The sequence below is a fragment of the Crocodylus porosus genome, unplaced genomic scaffold, assembly GCF_001723895.1.
Source record: "Crocodylus porosus isolate Cpor-Errol unplaced genomic scaffold, CroPor_comp1, whole genome shotgun sequence".
In the NCBI taxonomy this organism is placed as follows: Eukaryota; Metazoa; Chordata; order Crocodylia; family Crocodylidae; genus Crocodylus; species Crocodylus porosus.
In genome coordinates, this window is record NW_017728934.1 from 1 (window position 1) to 16,183 (window position 16,183).

The 16,183-nt window shown below is 57.9% G+C and overlaps 2 protein-coding genes across 5 annotated transcripts in view; one reads left to right on the forward strand and one right to left on the reverse strand.

Moving 5' to 3' along the window:
- The first annotated feature begins 2,382 nt into the window (after positions 1-2,382).
- On the forward strand, positions 2,383-6,350 carry LOC109317494 (protein-methionine sulfoxide oxidase MICAL1-like). Its single transcript, XM_019546208.1, has 4 exons — positions 2,383-2,573; positions 2,688-2,787; positions 3,434-3,507; positions 4,193-6,350. The coding sequence occupies exons 2-4, from the start codon at positions 2,780-2,782 to the stop codon at positions 4,354-4,356; spliced, it is 246 nt and encodes an 81-aa protein (XP_019401753.1). The 5' UTR covers positions 2,383-2,573; positions 2,688-2,779; the 3' UTR covers positions 4,357-6,350.
- SMPD2 (sphingomyelin phosphodiesterase 2) overlaps positions 6,219-16,183 on the reverse strand; it is a 13,524-nt gene continuing 3,559 nt past the window's right edge. For 2 of the 4 annotated variants that reach the window (XM_019546203.1, XM_019546204.1), the window contains 11 exons: positions 13,385-13,497; positions 12,249-12,345; positions 12,006-12,082; positions 10,327-10,420; positions 10,133-10,222; positions 9,126-9,208; positions 8,876-9,008; positions 8,388-8,492; positions 7,374-7,530; positions 6,385-6,806; positions 6,219-6,351 (listed from right to left, as the gene is read on the reverse strand). In XM_019546203.1, the coding sequence (XP_019401748.1) occupies positions 6,463-6,806; positions 7,374-7,530; positions 8,388-8,492; positions 8,876-9,008; positions 9,126-9,208; positions 10,133-10,222; positions 10,327-10,420; positions 12,006-12,082; positions 12,249-12,345; positions 13,385-13,446 (1,242 nt within the window). In that variant the 5' untranslated portion in view covers positions 13,447-13,497 and the 3' untranslated portion in view covers positions 6,219-6,351; positions 6,385-6,462. Of the gene's footprint in view, positions 6,352-6,384; positions 6,807-7,373; positions 7,531-8,387; positions 8,493-8,875; positions 9,009-9,125; positions 9,209-10,132; positions 10,223-10,326; positions 10,421-12,005; positions 12,083-12,248; positions 12,346-13,384; positions 13,501-16,183 lie in introns of all 4 variants that reach the window. The other 2 variants (XM_019546205.1, XM_019546206.1) reach the window with 1 other exon arrangement.

Below are 16,183 nucleotides of genomic sequence, written 5' to 3' on the forward strand. Positions count from 1 at the left end.
GACTTGTTTCAGCCACCCATGCTCGAGTCTGGAGACGTCGGGCTGGAGGCCAGGAGGTCTACTTTTGTTTGCAGCCATGGTGCTGCCTGGGAAAACTGAAGCTGCGCAGCACATTTCCCTAGGCTGTGGGGACCCGTCTTCTCTGGCTGCTCAGCAGGGACCGCTGCGGGGTCCCAGCTCCTGTGTGGCTGGGCTCCAACCAAGGGGGTGCAGAGAAGGGGGGGGGCTCGGAGGCCTCCATCCACAAGGGAATCCAGACCCCCAGCCTGTGCTTTGCAGCACCGTGCCCCGGCCCCCCCAGCTCTCGGGGAGACCTGGGCCTTGGAGAGCAGCTGTGGCCTGGGGCTGCACTCAGGGAGCTGAGCAGCTGTGTCCTGCAGAGCGTGGATATGTGGAGGCCGCCTGCCCAAATACCCTCCCTGGGGCCTGGTTCAGACCAAGGTCGAGCTACGGAGCTGCCTCCAGGGCCCCTCAAGGCAAAGGGCCATGGGCTGGGTGCCCGCCAGGCAGAACCTGGACAAGCACCCCAGGGCCTGCTGGTCTCGTACAGGGGGCCCAATGCTGTGCACAGGACACCGCTCACTGCCCCAATGAGCTTCTGTCGTGCGAAGGCTGACAGGAGCTGCGCAAGGGGCAGACCAGTGGCCTTGACTGTGGGACACCCTTCTCCGCCCTGCGCTGGGAGGCAGAGCCTTGCTCCAGCTGTGGTGGGGACCCCTGAGCCTAGGGGACCAGTGCTCCCTGCCCTGGGGCTACACACAAGCTCCTCTGCCCTTCTGGCAGGTCCCCTGCCCTGTGCTGGATGAGGACCACCCCTGGGTGCAGGCTGGAGGCAGACCCACCTGTAGCACCCCTTCCTCTAGCTCTTCCAAGACACAAGCCTACTCTCGCTGGGCATGGCCCCTCTGTCCCTAAGGGAGCCTTGGCCCTGCACTGGGCCTGCTCTTGAGAGCCTGGTACTCCTGCAGGAAGCTGGGACCTCCCTCTTGGTGGAGGGAAGGACCCCTGGGACTGCTGCTGCCCTGCAGAGCTGTCCAGCTCTGGGGGATGCTTGATCCGGGGCATAGGCAGGGCTCCCTGGGGCTGGGAGAAGCTCCCTGCCCTGCATGAGGTGCCCTGCCCACCCGGCTCTGGCACTAAGTGCGGCCCTGGGGGCAGCAGGACCTCACTTGGGGCTGGGACAAGCTCACCACCCTCAGTGAGGGCAGCTCCTCCCCCTGCACTAATTGCAGCACTGCTGTAGCTTCAGTCAAGTGTTCTGCCTTTCTATCAAGGCCTTGTTAGCACTAATTGGAGCCCTGGGTTCAAGCCCTGGGCTCTGGGGGTTGCTCCTGCCCAGTGCTCCGGCACTCAGTGCCTCTCTTTGCCATGTGCTGCAGAGCTGGTTGTGGCTCTGGGAAGTCCTGTGCAGCCCTAGTTGAAGGCTCAGGGCTGTGAAATGGCCTTACCTGAGCCCTAGTCAATGCTCACAGGTCCTTGAAGCCATGGGCCCAGCTTGGCTGTTATGGCCTGAGCCTGGCCCAGCCTGGGCTCCCTGTCCCAGTGCAGCACCAAGGCAGGGGGTCAGGGTGAGCCTCGGGCACTCGGCCTGCCCTTGCTGCACTGAGGCCGTGGTGCTGTCCACGGGACCAGCGCAGCCCAGGGCGGTGGAAAGCAGAAGCTCAGTCCCATGCACCAGCAGGCAGTGCCTGGAGCAAGGTCCTGCTGCACCCAGGGCTCCAGGATGTGCCTGACCCAGGTGGGCAGGGGCAGCCTCATACAGGGCAGTGAGGTCCTCCTAGTGCCTCAGGGAGCCCTGCCTGTGCCTGGAGTCAAGCAGCGCCCCCAGACCCCTGGCAGGTGGCAGCAGTTGGGCTTGCCAGCCATCCTCAAGCAGAGTGGGAGCGTTAGGCAGGATGGCAAGCAAATGCTTCTTGCCCATGCAGGAGTGGGGCCTTGCTGCCTTGCTGGTGAGGTCTGGCTTCCCTTGGGTCCTACTGCTTCTGGCTCCTGTCATCTTTGACAGGCAGCCAGGAACAGGTAAATATTCATTTTCTAAAATTTTTAGGGGCCCTGCAGGCCAGATGGATCTGGCCTACCAGGCCATTCTAGCTTGCAGGCTATATTTTACCTGCCCCTGCTGTAGCTGTATTTACTGGGGTGTTTACTTAGGATGTGGGACTGAGGTTAAGGCTCCCTGCCCAGCTCTGTGTCTGATTGGCTGTGATCTCAGGCAAGTCACTTCAGTGGTCCCAGTTTTCAACTAGGGAATCCAAGGCCTGCTCCTAGGAACACTGAGATTGGGATGGAGAGCACATTGAGGAAAGGCCGTGGACAAAGACACTGCACTCCTGGGACAGGACCCTTCCCCCGTCTGCTAAGCCCTGGCCAGTAACACCTTTGCTAATTGCTGGCAAGGACAGCGTCTTCCTCCAGGAAGTCCCCAGGGGCAGGAAGGATGGACAAGGTGCCAATGTAAACTTTTGTCTGTCTCACCCAGGCCATCCAGAGGCGGCTGGAGGAGATCGAGGTGACGTTCCGCGAGCTGGAGGAGCAGGGCATCAAGCTGGAGCAGTCCCTGCGGGGTGAAGGAGGTAAGCAGTCCACCTGCGACTGGGCATCGTGCCTGTTGAGTGGGCCGTGGGGTGGAAGGCGGGCAATAGAGCCTGCCCCCTGCCTGCACACCCACCTCCTCTCCCTGCCCCCAGGAACCCAGGCAGACCTGAAGACCCAGTGGATTAACCAGCTCCTCCATTTGGTCCAGAAGAAGAACAACCTGGTTTCTGAGGAGTCGGACCTCATGATTGCGTAAGAGGCCGTGCCGTGAGCAGGCGTGGGGGACCTGTGCCCTGCACCCTGCCCTTCCTGAGCTAGGGCTCTTCAAGCCCTCTGCCTTTTTAGCCGCAGACAGTTCTTCCTTCCCCTGCACAAGGAGAGCAGTCAGCTGTGCCATGTTGGCACCACTCAGCCCATGCCCAGGCAGCGGGCACTCGGTGCCGGCAGAAGTGCCTCCCAGCCAGTCTCTGCAGTGGGTCTGTCATGAGTTGCTGACCCTCAGTGTCCCAGAAGCACACGGCAGGGCCTTAGGAGCGCTGGCGAGTGCCTGTGGTGCCGTGGCCTTTCCGCCAGTGCCCTCTTCCTCACTGGAAAAGGGTGGCAGGTCACTCCTGGAGCACTTGGCCCTTGCTTGCTGCTGCCTGCCAGGGGCTATGCTTAGCTCCTTCATGGCCTCATCCTGCAACAGCCACGCTCAGCTGCAGCCTCCCTCCAGCCCTGGAGAGCAAGCGTGTGCCCAGGGGAGAGCCAGTAGCTGCCCAGTGGGACGAAGCATTGAAGGGGAGGCTTCCTTGAGTCCTTGTTTATGGAGGGGCACCCCCACCCCCAGTCCACCAGCACAGGGACAGCCCTGCTCCCCCTACCCCCCCACATGACTCTTACCTTGTTCCCCTCGCAGGGTGCAGGAGCTGAAGCTGGAGGAAAAGCAGTGCCACCTGGACCAGGAGATGCGGCGATACATGGACATGGCTGGTAAGGAGAGCACAGGGCTATGTCCTTGCTACCAGGGGAGTATGGAGGTCCTGCCATGGCAGGAGATGTGGCAGAGCCATTGAAGTTACATTGTGCCCCTGACAGCTCCGGCGACTGCAGCTGAGCCCCTCCAGCTGTGCCATTGCAGGGCTGGGGCTGGGCATGTGGAAAGCCACTGCTCTTGTGCATCGAGGCGTCACAAGTTGACCAGCTCGATCCCTGTGCTGCAGTCCCCTCCCAACATGGGAAGACGGACACTGATAAAAGCAGGCAAAGAACCCGGGTGTCCTGGCTCCGAGCTCTTCTGCCCCTGCCTCACCCCGCTTCCTCCAGGAGGGAAGAGCTGCGTCTCTCCTCTGCCCACAACACCAGCTTCATGCTGGGGGCTGCGATGAGCAGCTGGCATACATGCTGTTCCTCTCCTCATAGCAGCCAAGTGGTTGAGAGTTAGGGAAGGGCTGAATATGTACATGGACCCCACTTTTTCCCAGCATTGCTGCAGGCCAGGAAGGCATTTGGGCTTATTGGGGGTGTATGGGTCTCTCCAAGGAGGTTAGGCCTCCCCGCTACACTTGGATACCCAAAACTGTTCCTGTCTGTCCAGCACCTTGGGACAGAGCTCAGAGCACACTGGCCCTGCCCTGCTATGGCAGCTGGTGACCTGCCCTCTCCCCTCCACTTGCAGAGGAGCTGAAGACACCCCAGGACCTGCAAGCTGAGAAGGAGATCCTGGAGCAGTTCCTGGAGGTGGTGCAGAACCGTGACAAGCTGATCCAGGTGCAGGAGGAGAAGCGCCTCAGCGAGCTGGGCGGTGCGGACCTGGGCATGGAGCGCAGGCCTGAGGCCTGAGGGCGCAGCCCATCGCATGCCACTGCTGAGGCCTTCAGCGCGGAGGGAGGCAGCTTGACGTGACCACGGCCCAGGGGCCCCATGAGCACTCTGGGAGGGGCAGGGATGGAGCAGCATGGCCCAGGCTGCACCTGTGGGCTGCTGAGCCCATTGCCAAACCCAGCATCGTGGGTGGTGACTTGCTGCCTAGCGCAGGGGTGCCCCATGTGCCTCCTCTGGGAGCATTTAAGGACAGCCCCAGGCCTGCAGCTGGCACACCTGTTGAGAGCAGGGCCCCTCATGTGGCTGGGCTTCTGCTTGTTTTTAATGCTTGAGCTGTGCTTCAGCGAGCATGGGACACGGAGGTGGCAGTGCCACATCCCACATATGCACTAGGCAGGAGGCCCTATGCTAGGGCGTGTGCGCTGGCCCCAAGCAAGCCATAGCAGGGAGTCTGGGCTACACGTCTCTCAGCCTGGGCCACTGCTCAGGTTCATCAGCCTGGCTTAGCAATGCTCTTCGCTGCCCAGTGACCCCCCACCTCAACCCTTCAGGGGGTTAGTGCTTTTGCTGCACAACTATGTTATTCAGGGGCAGGCTCCCCATGTCCCACACCCCCCCATTCTCAGGGAGCCACTTAAGGCCTTTCAGTGCGTGCAGCCTTGCCACAAAACTGAGGTTGTGTCCTCCAGGATGCAGGGTGCGTGCAGGCAGGCAGCCTGTCCTGTGAGACCTGAAAGCAGGAGGTAGCAGCCCCTGGCACCTGCAGGGCTGCAGTGGGGGCAGCCAGTGTAGCCTGTCCCCTTCTGCAAGCACTGGGCAGGGTCCCGCTTACTGGTTCCTCTCCAGCTGTTTTCAGGGGCCGTGGAGCTCTGGTGGGAAGGAGTCTCAGGATAACTTGCCAGAGAATCCAGGCAGCACACATGAGAAGGGTTAAGGACCTGGGATGGGGCTAGGTAACTGCTGCATCCCTAGGCAGCCCTGCTCCTTCACCTCTGGAAGCCTCTGCCTTAAGCCTTGTGCTACAGCCAGTGTCTACCATGTGCCCATCCTCCCTGGGCAGGCGGGAGCTGCTCACAGTCCCCTGCTGCTGAATCCAGCTTCACTGCTGCAGCGCTGAGGGCTAACTCACCAGAGATGTGCTGCCCAAATGCTCCCCCTTCTGCAAGTGTTGCACCCAGGGCCTGGTGAGGTAAGGCAGCTGCGAGAATGGCTTGCTTGACAGCATGACTCCCCGCACTCCCATGCAGCCCAGTCACACCGTGGGGGCTGTAGCTGTGTTGCAGCAGTGCCACCAAAGGCAGGTAGACTGTGCTGATGTGGGCTGCAGCTGTATCACCCAATGACACTAGCTGCAGCCAGCGTGGTCAGGAGAGCCTGGAACCTGGGGCGGCTTGGAGGCTGCGGCCTGGGGGAACAGTTAGAGCAGAGTTGTAACAGTTAGGGAATCACGTGCCAAAAGACACCCTGGTGCAGATGCTGTTTCCAGGTCACAAATCACCAGCTCAGGAGATTCTGACACCAAAGTGCAGTTCTCTAAGAGCAGCTGTGAGGACAGGCTTGGCCACGTGGTGCTGCCCTGAGGTCTCACACTGCTGCCCCACCTGCCCCCCCCGGCTCAGCAAACAGAAAAAAAAATCCATCTTGGTGTGAGGTCAGAGCTGGAGTCAGTCGCACAGGGAATCCCGGGCGGTAGCTGTATTGTCAGTGCCAGAGCAGCCCCCAGGGACAGCCAGACAATCCTTGCTTCATTGCAAAGAGCATCATCTGGCAGGGAAAAAACCAAGCGTGTCTTTCCTAGGATACTGCCTTTATGAGACGCCCATAGCTAGCACACCCTGGCTGCCTGTCAGGAGAACAAACTTGGAGAGGGGCGTGGAAGGTCAGGGAATAAAATGACCCTGGTCAAAAGGTTTATTGGCCTGCAAAAGGTCGTTATAAAACCCGCCATGCTCCTGTCCATTACCAAATGCTTTGTAATGCCACTTATTTAAAAATAAATTGAACTATAAAAGTCTGGGGAGTTGTGTGGTGCGGGGGGGGGGGCACCTGGGGCTGGCAGTGCAGTGTAGTGCCCAGGCTCCTGCAGGCTTTTGGTCCCTACCCATGCCCCCCACACCTGGTCTCTCACTTGGCGCTGAGCTGGTCCTGCAGCGACTGGAGAGCCAACCTCATCTGGTCCTCAGTGCCCTGGAGCACCTTGACTTCGATGGCATGGAAGATGTGCAGCACACCCGAGACCAGCAGGACCAGTACAGCCAGCGAGCCCAGGACGGAGAAGGAGAACTTGGGGAAGGGCTGGGGTGAGGCCCAGCCCACCAGGGAGCTCAGGCCCATCATGGCCTGCAGCAGCAGCAGGAGCAGGGCCAGGATAGCCATGCGGCCACTGGAGTAGCGCTGGCGCTGGGCGGCATGCAGCCCCACCCGCACCTCAGTCCGGGCTTCCTTCATGATGTCCACCAGCGCTGGGTCTGTGAGAGGAGATGGGGTTAGCTGCAGGGAGGAAGAGACAGGCTGAGCCCATCCCAGACACCTGCCTCGGCCCCACCTCGGCCACAAGTTGGGTTCCTGCCTCACCCAGGCCTTGATGTTCCAGCTCTGATGCTTAGGAGCCTTCTCATTCCCAGCCTAAATTCCTCCTGGCTACCTGATACCTGTCTGACCTTATGCCAGCCTTGTTCTGCAGCTCTTCTCCCTCCCTGGGATTTACCCTCCCCTGAACTGGCTGCAGAGCACTACCACACCCTCTGCTTAGCCTTCCCTTCGCCAGGCTGGGCAAGCCATACTGCTCCACAGAGCCCTTCCTTGGACAAAGCTGCCAGCTTGCACTCTCCATTGGTTCAGAGGAGCGCCTGAGAGGAGACTGGCTGGGGGTGGGATATGACACACTCTTCCTTTTGAGACCTGGCAAGTGGCTGAGGCAGGGGTTCCCTGGTTGGGGGAATGGGGAAGGGGAGACAGTCACGCTGCAGAGGTGAAGTGTTCTCCTAAGGTACCCTGCTGCCCGCGGCTAAAGGTAGGGCTGTCTCTGCACTCACCCACTGTGTTACTGTTCAGGGCATTGGCTTCCCCATGCCTCCTCACGTAGAGTGTAGCAATGACGGCTTCGTGGTCCGAGTAGGGGATGCTCTTGCCAGGAGCCTTTCCAGTGGTGGTCACCAGCCTGTCACACTTCACTGCAAAGTTGGACTGACCCTAGGAGAAGGGGTGACACAGGGCAACATGAATCAGTATAACAAGGGCTGCCAGGCTGGTCCCCTGTCAACTGCACCCCTGATGGAGAAGCAATGGGACCTGCAGTGCCACACACAACTCCCACGGAGCAGCTTTTGCTGATGAACTGGTGCTGCTCCCTTATCTCGTAGAGGGGCTGGGGCAGGTGGTCTCATCCCCTGCTTCAGCAAGGACCTGTGACACTGCCTAGGGCGGGAGCCTTGATCATAAATGACAGGTCCTGGTCCCTGTGCTCAACCCCTCTGCTCAGGGGCTCAAATCTCAGAGTGGAGAAGACACGCCGGTGTACAAACAGAATCAAAAGCAACAGGCCTCCAACCCAGCTGGGTGTGGGGTGCAGGACAGGAGGTTGTGGGTGCTTGTATCAAGGCTGGCGATTGGATCCCAGTGCTGCCACTGACCCCCCGGGTCTCCTTGGGTGAGACACTTCCCCTGCCCATGCCTCAGTGCCCACCCGTCTGTAGTGTCCGACCTCCCTCAATGCTACAGAAGTACCAGGGGTCAACAGCACAAACAACAGTAGTGTCCTGCCTTGATGGACCCTGGTGAGTCAGAGGCTGCTGACAGCCAGCTGGGTACAGGCCTGCTTCTGAAACACTGCTGCTCCTGGGGAGGATGAAATCCTTTGGGCACTTGCCACCCAGGGAGGACGGTGCTCTGGGAAGCAGCAGGAATGAGCCCCAGCTAGCTGGCAGGTGGGTGAACGGGGCTCCACAGGCCTTTGCCTCTGCCTTGCCACTCATGGAGTGGCTGCCTGATCCAGGCCAGGCCACAGGCTTCTGGGTCTAGCAGGCGACCAAGTCCCCAGGCCCTCGCACCTTGTAAAGGATGTAGTCGATGCGAATCCCCAGTGGGAAGGGCTGCAGCTCTTTCTTGTCTGTGAAGCAGTTGTCCGGCACCAGGGTACAGCCGTCCTCGCAGCCCTATGGGGGACGGCACAGTCAGTGCCACCTAGGCCCAGCCCAGTCCCCACACCATAGGCAGGGGCGGCGGAGCAGCTGGAGCACTGGGAGGCTGTTGGCTGATAGCAACTGGGAGCTGTTGCAAGCAGGATGCTGGAGCACTGGGAGGCTGGAGGAGCAAGATGCAGGCTGGGAGGGGAGCCGGGTGTTGTGAGCCAGCAGAGAGGGCTGATGTGTTGTGAGATGGGGGTGGGGGCGAGTAGTACACAGTAGCTGGAAGGGACAAACTGGGGAGAAGCCTGGATGTGCTGACTCATGGTGGCATTTGCTGTCCCCCCACACCCTGTAGCAGCCCCATCTGTCCCAGTGCCCCCCCAGCCCAGGCCCTCAGGAAAAGCACTTGCCTCAAACCGCTCGGCATCAGTGAAGGAGTCCCGCAGGCCTGTCCAGCTTCGCAGCAGCCGGATCCCCACATCCTCGGGGTGCATGTTCAAATCCCCACCCAGCAGCACCACATCAGCTGCCTTTGAGGTGTGCCTGAGGGATGGGCAGAATCATGCAACTGGGGAGAGTGATGCAGTCCCCTGCCAGCACCGAGGGGTGGGACACAACCTCCCCGCTACAAGGAGCCCCTGGCACTGCAGTGCTACTCACTGTACAAACTGCCCCAGCTCCCAGGCCTGCACCACTCGATGGGGGAGGTACGCATCCTTCTCCCGGCAGTATTCTGCATGGAGCTGGGGAAAGGGAGGACGTGCATTGTGATTCCAGGCTGGGACACAGAGATTGGGCACCAGAGCAATGTGTGTGCCAGGCCCCAGCACCACCCAGCTTGGGTGTCCTGAGGCAGGGGCAGTGTTTCCCTTGGGAGACAGCTCAGCCTGTAGAACCATTTCACCAGTAGAAAAGGTTCCCTGACATCCACTGGCTCAATTTCATCAGGTTTCGCCCCCTCCACCATCAGTTCCTCTCCCCCTTCAGTGCCTGCAGCCTCCTACCTACCCTTAGTCGCCACTTCAAGGAGCCCAGCACCTCTATCCCATGGAGCTATGCTAAGGATCCAGCCCTTCCACTGCTCCTCTCACATCAAACCCTCCAGCTCCTTGTTTGCTCCCCTTGGCATTCTCCACTCACCCTCCAAACTGGCAAGAGCTTTGTGGGGAATTCACTGCTGCCCTTGGGATTTGAACGCTCCACCTTTGTAGACATCTTACTTCCTCTCACTAAGCTATGGGATATGTTCTGTGCTTCTCTCAAGGATATGGCTAGAGCTGGGCACAGGCAGGCAAAGAAACAAGATACAAGCATAGGATATGCCAATGCCATGACAGTTAGAAATCACACAGTGCCTGCTAAACACTACTTGTCTCAGTATAAAGCTATCACCCCAGACAGCACAGGAAAGCATGGCAGGGGATCCCACATGCCCCGTCCTGGCATGGAGCTTGGACGTGGGAAGCCTGATGAGTGTCCCTCATGATGGGATCAGTGAGATGCCACCAAGCGACAACACCCAGCTGCTGCCAGTCCAGGCTAGTTCCCTCACAGAGAAAGGCCCTTTTTTCCATCCAACAGCCCATGCAACATCCCTTGCCTGGCCCAGTGTTTTTCCAAGCACTCCCAGTCTGGCAGAGCCTGCCCTCCCCAGCACCCAGACTCACATGGGTCACATAGATGTTGAAGACGATCTCCTGGATCTTGAGGACAAGAAGCCCCACAGATTTGCCGCAAAACCAGTCCCCATGCTGGAGCTGCCAAAGCAGGTGATGGGAGATAAAAGGCTGGTTAGGTACAGTGATGGGTTGCACAGAACTACTCTGGCAGCAGCCCCAGCTGTGGCTGGGCACACACTCACCATGTAGGGATAGCCATTGAGGGAGTACTGGTACAGGAAGGTGTCCAGGATCGGGTACCTGGAGAACACGCAGAGCCCACTGCCAATCACTCCACTGCAAAACAGACCCCATCATCACTGAACAGAGCCAGGAGCAAGCCCTCCTCATCCATCAGCACCTACCTGCCCTTCATTCCTGGGGGGTCAACTGGGGCTTCTGAACAACAGAGAGCGAGGGACCCAGTGGTCACAACAGCAGGCTGGGAGCCAGGAGCTAAGGGTTATACAGGGGCCTAGGAGCTAGGAGGCCTGAGTTCTGTTTCTGACGTGCTCTGTGAATTTGGACAAGTCACTCAGCTCCTACAGCTTCCAAAGGGGGATAAAGACTCAACCCAGGGAGGTTCTGAGAGGCAAATGACTAGCCATGGGGCTGGAAGATGCCAGGTATCTCCTCACCATGGCCACCCTGATGTGCCAGATGCACAAGTCACTCAAGATACCAGCACGATCTCAGCTCCGGCTGGCTGCCCGCCCCCCCTGCCGGGAACAGGAAGATGACAGGGACACAGGGCTGATGACAGTTTCTCAGCACGGCATGGGCATGGGCAGTATGTGTTCCAGGGCAGAGGCATCACCCCCAAGAAGAAGGTGACTGGGGGGGTTCAGAGCAGCTGTTGAGGAGACTTGAGCTAAGCTTTTATCACCTCTTTCATCCACACGCAGCAAGCCTAGACCCTCTATACACAATAGGGTGAGGGCCAGGATGGAGATGGAAAGGATGACCTAGCAACCTGTCTGGCTCCCTCTGATCTCTTTGGTGCTGCTTCCAATGACTGCTGGCTCACTGAACAAGCTGCTGCTTCCCCTTGGTCTGCCAGCAGTGGCCAAGGCACAGGTGCCCCATGGGCACAGGTCTCTTTCCCCTAGGAAAGCCAAGAACCTCAGATCACAGCCAGGAGTGCTTGCAAGGCCAGGGGCAAGGGACAGTGTTCTTCACACCTGAGGTCTGAGAGGATCCCTAGGGACAGAGATGATGAAAGCTTTGCACAGTTTACCACTACACTGCCTTCACCTTAGCAGGGGCAAAGTGCTCTCAGTGCAAGCCTAACGTGCAGACTACACAGGCCATAATTACCACTGTTCATAATTAGCATCCAGCGGCCTCCACCCCAGGGCGTTGTGAAAGCCATCGGTGGAACCTGGTCTGAGACCTACTGAAGCGGGGTGGGACTGGCAGAGGCTACTGAACACACCATGCAGGGAAGATGCCATTTGCTAGTGATGGGGGGTGGATCCCTCTGCACAGGCTCTGTTTCAAGTTTCTTTGAATACATCTGGTATGTGCCACCATCATGGATGGAGCCAGAGGGACATGCTGCGTTCACGTTCTGATGTCCTGTTCTTACAAGAGCAAAGGCCGTGTACCTGCCACAGCCCTTGGGCAGGCACGGGGCGCTGGGGCCGGCTGGAAGGGTGCAGTGGTGTTTGTAAGCTGATCAGAAGAGGAGGCATCTCCTCCTGAGCAGGGACACTGCTGTCCAAGGTCTGCCTGGTACCAGACAGCCCCAGTACATTTCAAAGTCCACAGACACTAAATGCTCAGGGAGACCTGATAAAACCCAGACTTACAGAGTGCTCACTGTTGCCAAGAACCTCCTCCTAGGCTGATAAGCAACAGCAGGCTAATGAGCTCCTCTTACCTGCGGAAGTAGTGGGAGGAAGGGTAGCAGGCAGACAGCCTCTGTTTCAGCGTGCAGTAGTCCATCTCACTCCACACCTGAAGGAGCAAAGAGAGGCTGAGAATGAAGCAAACTCACATCATGGGCCAGCAGCTAAGGGAACTTTGGCTTGAAGCCTCTTCCCTCCCTCCATCATGCCAGCTCAAGTCCCACCTGCTCTTGGTCCCTGCCACTTCCCCTGGCCCACCGTCCCTTGGGCCTCACCTCCTGGAGGAGCACCAGGTCGTAGCTCTCTTGGCTCAGGGTGTCCGCAATCATCTGGACGCGCTCCTGTCGCAGCTTGCTCAGGTAGCGGATTGCCCTGGGAGGAGGAGACCCATCAGGCAAGATAGGCAATTTCCTTCAGCCCTTTGCATGCTCACCTCAGAGCCAGGGTCAGAGATGGGCTTGTGCTCCCCCCGCTTGTATCAGGGCAAGATGAGGTAGGTGGCTGATGTCCTAGTGAGGAACTGAACTGAAGCCACAACTAGGAACAACCCAGCAGGGGGAAAGGTGTGGGGATGGGAGAGGTATGATGTGGGCTCCATAGGGTTCATGCCTGAAGCCTCATAACCCATGGAGCCCTGCAGCAGAAAGCCCTCTGCAACACTGGTGGAGACAGGCCTGGAGCCCAGTACAGAGCCAAGGGGGAACATGAGGCTCCCAGTGTGGTGGAGGGAAAGGGTCTGTCAACCCGGGCCTGCACAGGGAAAGCAGCTCATTCCAGTCAGGAGGGGAGGTGCTGGGGTCAGAAGGAGAGCTTTACAGGGCAAACAAACCTTGATGGCAGGGCAAACTCGCCCTTCACAGGCCGGGGGCCGAGCTGTCCCTGGGCTGCAGCTTAACAAGGAGCCTTGCATTATGAGGTCCTGCTGTGCTGCCCCTAACAAACAGGGTGTCTGATTTGCAGTGTGTTATGCACACTCCCCCATGCACTGTCAGCCAAGGGAGCCTGCATCTGGGCACTGGGTTCCCAGCCCCTTGGCTGGGCAGACTCTGGCAGAGTCCAGAGATAGGTGGCAGAAGGGCTGGAAAGCCAGGAGGCCAGGCCAGCAGTGCTTGGTGCTAATCCAGCACCCTCCACACTGCAAGGAGCAAGGGGGTTTCTTACCCTACGTCAGATGAACCGGGGCACAAGCAGATTAAGTGACTCACGCAGCTCCTGGAACAGGATCCAGGAGTCCTGGCTCTCGATCCAGTAGACAATATGATCCAGGCTGTGCAGTGAGGGAGCAGTGTCCCACACTCATGACCCCAGCACTAAGGTAGGTGCAGGCTGTCCTAGAGGAACAGGGAGGTAGATCCACCCACACCTGGCTGCTCTGGACCCTGCTTATCCCACGGGGCAGCTCTGGACTCACCAGCAATTGAGGTCAAAGACTCGCAGCTGCAGCAGAGGCTCCTTCTCCATTGCAGCTGGCATGCGGGCAAACCAGTATCTCTGCTGTTCAAGAAGCCACAGGTCGCTCCTGCTCTGCTAGGGAAGGCAGAGAAAATGGGCTGGAGCAGGCTTGAAGCAGGGCCCCACCCCTGCCTTGTGCATCACAGGTTGCCTGTCCAGAGCTCATCTGTGCAAGGAGACTTCAGCCTCTGGGAGGGGAAAGAGGATCCTGGATGCTGTGTAACTGAGCCTAGGCGCTGGCTGGAGGTTCATGAAGAGGTGGGGCCAGCCCAGGGAGCGCGTGCCAGTGCTGGAACAAGGGCAAGGCACGCGTCCCTCAGCATATGCATGGCATGTAGAGGACGAGGTGCAGAGCCAGGATTTGCATCTGATAAGGATGAGGCATTAAAGGGGCAGGCACAGGTCAGAGCGGGCAGGCTACATCCCCGGAAACATCGCCGTTGCCTTCCAGCGATCCTGCATGCAACATGAACCTCCCTCACCTCAGTGGCCCCTGGGAGCGGAGCAGGTCAGTGACCCTGCCCGGCTCCAGGTGAACCCGGCAGGCCTGGGTTTACCTGATGAGCAAACAGCTGCGATAACGAAAGCCTTGCTCAGAGGTGGTTTGTGACAAAGGGGAGGACTTTTCTGGCACTCTGATGCCCAACCCACCCGGTGCTTGTGAATCCCACGTGGCCTTTTTAGAAATCTCAATGCCCTTGGCAACCCACCTACTAGCAGGGCCTTCTGCTTGGTGGCCTGGAGAGTGGAATCCCAGCCCCCTTTCCCCTCCACCCTAGTGCAAGGAGCAATGTGCCTTGCTTGATGCACTCCGAGAGGGTCAGGCAATGGGGCATGTTTATGGCACTGGAAAGCTGCCGACAGATGAACAAGAGGCAACAAGGAAGGTCCTGGATAGGGGATGTGGTATTACAGGCAGGAGGGAGGGGTTATTTGTCCATGCAGTGATTACTGTGCCGGACAGGCCCCCCTGGCAGCACACTAACTCCTGAGGGAGACCCCCGGTGCCACCGCTGCCCTGCGGGGCTTCCCCTGAAGCTCAGTGAGCAGCAGCTTGCCTTAGTGGTGCTTATACCTGCGATGCACTGGCTTTCAGGTGCCCGTCGGAGTCAGTGCCACTCTACATAGCCGGATGCTGCCTGGAGCTTTGCAGATCCTCTAAGCCCTGTTGCAGTTGCAAGTGTTCCTGCAGGAGGATGGGACACGGCGGCTGGCTCTGGGGAATCTGATCCTGGAACTGAAGCTCCGGTTTATTAGCCCCTGGAGCTTGCTACAAGGCTCATCTTTGCAGCCAAGCCCTACGGCTTAGTCTGAGGCGCTGCCCTCTCTCACCTTCTTTACTTCTGCTCCAGTGGGAAGGGAAGATTAAAATGTATGCCCATTAAAAAAGAAGCAAGACCTGTGCCCGTGCCATGGAAACTGGCACATTACGGACGACGGAGCTGACATTAGCTGAGTGCAAACCCTTGTGTTAACACGCAACTTCACTGTGCAGGAAACCAGAGTCAGGATTAGTCAGTGTTCACTTGCTCAACACTGAGCACGCAGTAATAACTCAGGGAACATTATTTACCCTCTTACATAATATTATTTATAGTATTACTAAGCTATTAATATCAAGAGCCCAAGCATCCATCAAAGATCTATACAACAGGGCAAAGATATCCGCAGCACAACCCCAGGCTCCTGCTCTGATCTTTCTGACTTGCAGGAACGTCTGGCACCAGGGGACCGTGTACTTGCGTACTGAACAACACCAGGGTTTTAAGTCACTAAGCCAGCAAACACCCATGCTCCTCTGCACTGTGTAACTGCGCAGTGCTTACATCATCATCAATCCTGTTGCTGGGCCACTGCCTGGCTAATCTTTTAATAGCTCAGGGCTTCCTAATTTTGGATTTTATTTTTCAATAAAAAAAAAACAGGCACCAAACGGCACTACTTCTGTTTTATGAGGAGCCATTATTAGGTTGATAATCATCTAAGGCGCTGCTACGAGCAGGGATGACTTCCTGTCTGCAAACTTTTCCATGAGAACATGGCTTTGTGCACAGTTAAGCAAGCAGCATTTTGCGTTCCTGTCCCAAGGCAGCTGCATTTTAGTTGCCATTTGGGAAACGCTTTGTCCCTGTCAAAGAGGGGGGTAGATCACTTCGCGACTCTTCCACCCTCCCTCACCACCCTGTCTAAACGCCATCCTTATAATTATTTCCTTGGGTGGTTACTTCCTTTTAAAATATTCAGCCGGAGGCATGGTGCTGAGGAACACGTGACTGCTTGTGGGCTGACCCTGTGATCCTATTTCACCATGAAAATTTTACAACAAGGCACTTGTCATTTAGACCCCTGCCCCATCCCATAGCTAGGACTGGTCTTTTAAGCATTTATCTCCAATCAGCTGACATGATGCTCAACTCAGCGTGTACCTGTTACTGCTGATCGTGAAGTCACAGGCAGCACTGTTAATTAGCATTGCATAATTGTCTAGCGAAGAAATGTCCCTAGCTGGAGAGAACATTTACTGTCCAAAGTGACGGACACCAGCCAAGCTCCAGGAGATCAGCCAGTGGATATCAGCAATTTTAACGGCAGCCGGTAGAGGGCAGAGATTCCTCCTCCAAGTCATAGTTTCATAGTTTCATAGTTTCTAGGGTCGGAAGGGACCTGAGCAGATCATGGAGTCCGACCCCCTGCCATGGCAGGAAAGAGTACTGGGGTCAAACGACCCCAGCAAGGTGTTCATCTAACCTTCTCTTAA